This window comes from Nestor notabilis, unplaced genomic scaffold, assembly GCF_000696875.1.
Source record: "Nestor notabilis isolate BGI_N333 unplaced genomic scaffold, ASM69687v1 scaffold7909, whole genome shotgun sequence".
Taxonomy (NCBI): Eukaryota; Metazoa; Chordata; class Aves; order Psittaciformes; family Psittacidae; genus Nestor; species Nestor notabilis.
Window position 1 is genome coordinate 66,480 of NW_009942302.1, and position 7,651 is coordinate 74,130.

Consider the following 7,651-nt stretch of genomic DNA (forward strand, 5'->3'; position numbering starts at 1 on the left):
GAGGGAGGGGGCAGCCACTGCTTCTCTGGGCACCCTGTGCCAGCACCTCAGCACCCTCACAGGGAAGAACTTCTTCCTCATATCTAATCTAAATCTCCCCTTTCTCAGTTTAAAGCCATTCCCCCTTGTCCTATCTGTACCTGCCCTTGTCAAAAGCCCCTCTCCAGATTTCTTGTCAGCCCCTTTAGGCACTGGAAGCTGCTCTAAAATCTCCCCAGAGCCTTCTCTTCTCCAGGCTGAACAAGCCCATCTCTTTCAGCCTTTCTTTGAAGAAGAGAAAAGCCTAGCAGTGGCAGGCAAATTAGATGTCTGGAGAAGTATCATTACATCCCTGAGGTGTCACTGATGCTGCATTACTGACAGACTCTGGTCAGAGGCAGGAGAAAGCAGTGGATTGATTGAGTTTTGGAGGTCACCTGATTTTTTGGTTTGCGACTGGAATGGTTCAGCTCCAGTTTTGCCTCTTTGACAATGCAAAGTCCATCGTTCTTTAATAAAAAAGATTTTCTGTAGCTGCAGATGAGTTTTGTACTGGTGAGGGCAATAAATAAGAGAACAAGTGGGTGGCAAGGAGGGAGGGCTGATGAGACAGGCAAATCACTCAAGCTGATGGGAGTGTGATGGGAAATAAAAGGACCATGCATGAACTGAAACAACTTGACTGTTAAGGTGTATCACTGGTACTTTGGAGGTGCTAGTATCTTCCAAGGTCAGGAGTTCTGCTGGTCACTCAGCATTGCTCCACTGAAATCTTTTAATTGTTGTGTCTTTGTGTTTGATAACTTCCCTAAGGACAGGGAACAGATACCTAAATTCAGAAATGATTCAGAAGTACTTTAGTTTTTATTTCTTGCTTTTATTGCAGTTCATAATTGAACAGTGGTGGTTTGTCTTTTCTGTATTTGGACATGAAGTGACTCTTGATATTAACTTTTATAGAGATTACAGCAGTAAAATTAAAAGCAGTGGTGCTTTTAATGCTTTCTATTTGTTTATTAAACAAACCCCAGCCAAACAAGGTGTGGAAAACATACATAATGTGTGGTGGAACCTTGACAAAAATAAAGTTGCTGAAGTACTCACAAGCACTTCACTTCATTTTAATATTGTAATAAAATAGAAGGAAAAAAAAAAGCTGAAAATTTCCTTATCCTTTAGTTAATGGAGAAGAGTGATGAAAAATTGAGCTGTTTGTTAGTTCACTGTTTGCAATCTTTTTATATGTGTGGATCTGAGAATTACACCATCTTTGAGTGCTTTCACTCCGTGAGAAGGAGTCAGGAGGAGATGGTATTACCCCTCTTTTGTTCTCTTCTCTGCTGTATTAGACATCTTTCACAGCAACTTGGGCATGAATATTTTAGATAAGATTTACAAGCACTACATAGGTCTGGGTTTTTAGTGTAAGGGGAGCCTGCTCCCATTTGGACCCTGAGGTGCTCCTAAAGCTGCTCTAGTAATTAATGCTTCTTAGTGACATGACTCGCCCGTCAATCTGGTAATGAAAAAGGGGCTGTTTTCAAGGCTGGTGCTGGCTTACTAGACTCCTGGAATAAGAGCAGCCCTGCCTGTGCTGTCTTTACCCAGATCACTCCCTAATGAGCCTGTATCAGATCAGAAGGACTGTAAAAATGCTTGGACACGCTCTGTTTGTAACACTTCTTTCTTTTTTGCTATTGATTAAGCAGGTTCTTGTAAATGCCAGTGAGGGTAAATTGCTTAGTCTAGTTTCCTTTATTAGCTGATTTTTGTGCTTCTGTGCCTCTCATTATCTTTCCAAGTCTCTCTGTGCAGCCCTTGGCTACAGAGAAGAATGAAGGTGGTGACAGAGGTGAGAATGGAGCAGCTTTTAGTATGAGGGTAGAGCTGGCAGATACCCAGCTCCTGTCTCATCCTAATTACCGTCTTTGTGGAATAGCCCTTGGGAGCTGGAATGCATGCAGGATTTGGTTCTGAAAAGGTGCCATTGAGACACACGCGTGCCAAGACACTTGGGATTTTTTCCTTGTTTTACATTCAAGGATGCTCAAGGGCCCAGTAGGACCCTGGGTGGAGGTGTGGGAGCTCAAGGTGTGGGGTTTTTTAACCACGTTCCTTATCTGAGCTTGTGTAGCTTGTAATGTGCTGCTGGATGGTTCTGTATAGTAAGTCCTGGTGTGAAAGGACCTTTCTAGGATTCCTATTTAATGGGCTCAGGCATTAATCCGTAGGAGCACTGCAGTGCAAGTGTTAAAACATAAAGGACAACAACATTCCAAATATTATGAATCAGAGGGGTTTGCTTCTTCACAACAGTTGTGCCTTGTTTTCTGCAAGGTGCATTTCATAGCCCCTTTGGTTGCTAACAGCCTGCTTCTCCCATCCAAACTCTTCGTTTGACCTACTGCAGTCGGAACAGCTGGCCTCTATTTTGAGAGCTCTTCATAATGATTTGCACTGCTGTTTATCCTTGTTGACATTCTTGAACAATTACAGCTTCTGTGAAGTTAATTTGAGACCTGCTGGTGCTTCATTTCTTGGCAGAGCACCACCAGTGGAGCTCCAATGGTGAATGAGGAGCCTAGAAAATATGGTCACAGACCTACATACTGTAAGTCAGAGGAGGTCAGGCCTAACCACATGCAGTCTGCTCATTGCTGATGAGATGTGGAAGCCTTTCTTTTCTGAGAGGATGGGAGAATGCAAGGGAGAGTCTTGAGACATTTATTTTAGGGCTGTGTTGAACCTCTAGAGGAGATCCACCTGAGGGAGGTCTCCAGGATTTTTGCAAGGCATTTCATCACCCATTAGCATTGGAGTACTGTGTGCAGTTCTGGTGTCCCCAACGTAAGAAGGACATGGAGGTGTTGGAGCAAGTCCAGAGGAGGCCGCAAGGATGATCAGGGGGCTGGAGCACTTCCTGTATGAAGACAGGCTGAGAAAGTTGGGGCTGTTCAGTCTGGAGAAGAGAAGCTGCGTGGAGACCTCAGAGCAGCCTTCCAGTATCTGAAGGGGGCTACAAGCATGCTGGGGAGGGACTCTTCATTAGGGCCTATAGCGATAGGACAAGGGGCAATGGGTTCAAACTTAAGCAGGGAAGATTTAGGTTGGATATAGGGAAGAAATTCTTTACTATGAGAATGGTGAGGCCCTGGCAGAGGGTGCCCAGAGAAGCTGTGGCTGCCCCATCCCTGGCAGTGTTCAAGGCCAGGTTGGATGGGGCTTGGAGCAACCTGGTCTGGTGGAAGGTGTTCCTGCCCATGGCAGGGATTGGAACTAGAAGATCTTTAGGTCCTTTCCAACCCAAACCATTCTGTGATTCTGTGAACATTCACTTAGAAATACTTTCTTTCCAGACGGTGCATTTTGCCTGTCCTTCTTTGGAAGTGTGGCTAGTCTTTATTTTCTCTCCTCACACAAGAAATCCAAGGACCTTTCTGACCTGTTGAGTTTGTTTCCTGTTCCAGAGTTACACTCTCTTAGGCCTAAATATGTCATGATGTGATCAAATCAATAAGGTCAGAGGGAAGTTGTCAGAGGGGAGTGATCGTATATACTGGCAGGGTTCTCTTGGCAGCTGGCAGAGAGTCTGGTTTTCTTCTTCACTGTTCTTTATAAAAATAAACTAACCATTGTGCTGGGAAACTCTTGACCTAACACAGTCTAAGATCATGTGGCATTCAAGAATAAACGTGTGCAAAACAGGCATAATACAAATTAAATGGGTGAAAGTTGTGCAACAGACATTCAAAATGGAGATGGGAAATCATCCTTTAATGGGATTCTTGTTCACAAACATCTTTCTAGCTCTCTACTGTCTGCTGCAGATTCAGAAGAACGTAGTAATAAGGCATTTACCAGTTTTGGAGTGACACACAGTTATGTGCAATAGTAAATGAGGAGGAAGATGATCAGTTCTATGGAGCAGCCAGGATTTTGACTGATTATGCAGTTCACTGCAGCCAGTTTCAAGGTGAATGTGCAGAAATCAAGAAGAGAAATCACATTTACAGCAACTGGGCTTATAAGAAAGAACCACGGCACAGAAGAGTCATGGGGATTTTGGTGGCCTGTCCAACACAGCATAAGCTAACAAAGTAATTTAGATCCAAAAAAGGGATAATACAATCCTTGAATGCCAGAGTAGTGTTATGGAAGTACATGAAAATGGTAGTGAAGCCATTACTTCATCCAGTCGTCACATCCACGTTTCAAGAAGCTTGACTTAATGTTGGATAAATATTTATTTGAAAAAAAAAAGAGGCACAGGAGTAATCTGAAGGTTTGAAAACCCATCATGTAGCAGATGATTTTGGTGTATGCTCAGGCAGTCTTCCTGCAGTCTCACAAAAGTGGTTAAGACATGACTTGACTATGGGTGTAAGTCCCACCGTGAGAGAAGATACCTGATCTAAAAGTCTTCCTGCAAGTACATTCTAACTTGAAAATGCTAACTAAGCAAAAAATAATGATGTTTGGTGCAATAGTTACTGAGTGAAATTTGAATTAAGTTCAATTTTCCCCCATCTTGTAGACAAATACGGGGTTGGTCTTGAACCTGGGTTTGCTCATGGAGAGGTGATAACAGTTGCAGATATGTGTAAAGTTAGTGGAGGTGCTGTACAGACACGCTTTTATTCAAAAAGTGAGAAGATGTTGTTCAATAAGTACCCTTGAAAGGTGTATGTTTTTAGAAATAAAGTGGGGAGACATGGGAGAGCATGTGGATCCCATCAAAGTAGTGTAGTAGACTGGATAATTTAATTTCAGATGTTGATAGTGAATTTTCGACTGTGCCATGTCAGACACATCAAAAGTCAATCAGAGAGACAATGAGGATAGTGGAAAAAGGCAAAGTTACGGAAGGAAGCTGAGGTCAAGAAGGTTTAATGTCAGTGACACGAAATTAGAACCATTGGAAGACAAGGTCAGTTCTGCAGGGTGAGAATTGCATCCTAGGAATCCTAGGGTTAGGTAAAGGATGCACAACCGTTTCTTGGAGCAGACAACCAGATCTGAATATATAACAAATTCCAAAATATTCTGCTTGATCCTTTTCACTTGAAAATCTGTTTCCAGGAGTGCAACATTGCTGACATTCAGTTAAGCCTTTTTTTCTGCTGTCTCCCTAAATGCAGAATAACAGAAGCCCTCAGCTGGTGACCAATTCCCTGGTGTGGGTTCCCCAGGGAGGCATGCTACAAATCTCCAAGACAATACTGCATGCTGAGCTGCCTGGTGTCCGTGACTCCGAGATAACTTACACCATCATCAAGGGCCAGCCAAGACATGGTAAATATCTCTGGAGTTTTGTTGTCACAAAGCACCTGCAGGGTGTTGCTTTTCACCCCACAGGCCCCAAGATGTCCATCTGCTAAATAAAAGTGCAGAGTTCTGGTTACTTCTGGGGAAAAGGGTGTTCTTCGCAGGTCTGTGTGAACGTGGTTATTCCATTGTATTTTTCCCACAACAAATAGCATTTGAGGGGATATTTCCTTGTAATACTATGCTGAGTAAGTGCTGCTAACCTCATCTTTTTCCAGTTCAAACTGGCATGCAGAAGAATGAAGCACTATAGTCCTGCCTAGTCATCTGCAACTGTGTTTCTCTAGTAGCAGTGAAATTCTGGTGGATTTACAGCCTTGTGAGAGTCTTACTGCCAAAAGATAATACTCTACAGCGAATGTCTGGTTTAAGAGGAGCATAGGGTAATAGTTACCCCTAGGAACTGCTCAGCAAAAGTTTACTGTGAGGAACTGGAGAGCTCCGTAAAGTCCATGACACTTGATTTAACTTCTATTAATGGAAGGGGTTATTGACTCAAGCAGAAATTGGTGACATCCACATATAGTTCTTGTCTCCAAATTCTTCTGAGAGGCTCTGATCTCATCTCTCAATGTAATGGCTTCCACAAGCAACCCGATGCATAGGACTGCAGCTTATCTTCTGCAGAGTGTCTTCTGGACCCAGGCAAAGGAGGAGTTTGGAGGGTGCCGGCGTTTGTGGCTGAGATACAAACTGGTAGAAACTGGGTGGAAAAGAGAAGATGTCATATGTGGATGGAAGGTTAATATAGACAGAAAATGTTTTCCCACTCGGCAGCACCATTTTCTTCACTAGAACCATGTCTTTTAATAATACATTTTGCACATCCATGAAATTACATCATTGCTTTTGATTTGCTGAGCTGCATAAAATTAGAAGAGCCCTTTAACAACATCAGTGCTGGGTTTTTGCCTTTTGCTGTAAGGATAGGCTGGTTTCCATAACAGCTGCCAGTACCTGATGGAAACGTAGATTATGTTATTTTTGCAATTCAGAAGAGAAGTAATTAATTTGTATTTCCCCTCTAGTTTTCTGCAGATGAAGGACTGTCTTCTCATTTTTAATAAGCATTTACATGAAAACAAGAATCTTTCCCTGAGGAGCTTGTCTCCTGCTGCCTAACCCTAACTGAAATTTATAAACCTGTATTTGTATCACCATAATTATCTCTACTGTAATTAATTGCAATAACACAAATGGGTTTGTAGCTGCAGGTGAGGAATAAGCAGTAGAAATCAATGATCTTCAAACTTTTATCTAAAATACCATTTCACAGAAAAGGGAGGGGAAAAATAAGACAGAGCAATGTAGAAAATGGGTCCTGAATATGTGAGTTACCTGCCTGTCTTAGGATTTGGCTAATGGAAAAGATATTCATGCCTGTAGAAAATATATAATTTGATTTTTAGATAGGAAGGAAAACCACTTTAGAATTAGCTACTGCATTTCTGTATGTGTAGCTGTAGGGTGTGTGGACAAAGAAGGCTTCTTGCTCTTTACTTCAAGACTCTGAAACCAAACAATTAGGGAAGGAAGATCTCTGTCCAGATCCCCTCCCTCTGACGTGTACAAGTTGTATGTTCATGTGTGTAACCTGTGAACGGGTGCTTTTCTACTTTAAAAATGAAATTTTCCGAATGAATTGGTAACCATAGACCATACAAGTAAACATCCTTCTAATAATGTTAAATATTAATTCATAAGAAGACACATGGACCTGCATCTTGCTTAAAAAAGCTATTATGTTCTGGTTGTTTCTTCTTACAGTTTGGGAGAGATAAACAACTTGCAGGCCCTAACTCCTTTGGGTGTGTGATTAGCATCTTTCACAATCACACGAAAGATTAAGGTGGTGAGCTCCCTTGAGCAAAAAGCACAAGTTTAGGAATGTAATTAGGGCACCGATAAGGGAATATTAGCATAGAGTTTGATGATAAAATGGAAGCATGATATTTCAGCTTGCTGAATTATTTTTTTATTGCTCCAACTGTTTGAGGGTGGGTTTGGAAATGAAATGAGAGAGCTTAAGATGGATATTTTGCATAACAGAATGATTAATGCTGTAAGGAGAGTTGAAACAATTTATAATATATGTGGCTTCTGAATTAGTAGCCATGAGGGATATGTTCAAAGACTGGTAGAAAAGCACAATATACAACTAATAAGTAATTTAAAGAGCAGATAAATTATATATAGTCAAGAATAGTAAAGATAGGGGAAAGAGGGTATAGTTTTTTCACAGATTGTATGTTAACTCCAAAACAAGTAAATTACACTGTAAAATAGAAAAATATGCCATTTGTTTCTGTACTATAGGTGTTTGTGTCCTGGGTTCAGCTACAGCAGT

General features: G+C 41.6%; 1 protein-coding gene across 1 annotated transcript in view; it reads left to right on the forward strand.

The window, feature by feature from the left end:
* The window catches only part of LOC104411008 (extracellular matrix protein FRAS1-like), a gene marked incomplete at its 3' end in the record, with an annotated part of 62,195 nt that extends 56,924 nt beyond the window's left edge, over nt 1-5,271 (forward strand). Inside the window, exon 28 of the mRNA XM_010021324.1 lies at nt 5,118-5,271. Coding sequence (XP_010019626.1) covers nt 5,118-5,271 — 154 coding nt within the window. The remainder of the gene's footprint in view (nt 1-5,117) is intronic.
* Between the last annotated feature and the right edge of the window lie 2,380 nt (nt 5,272-7,651).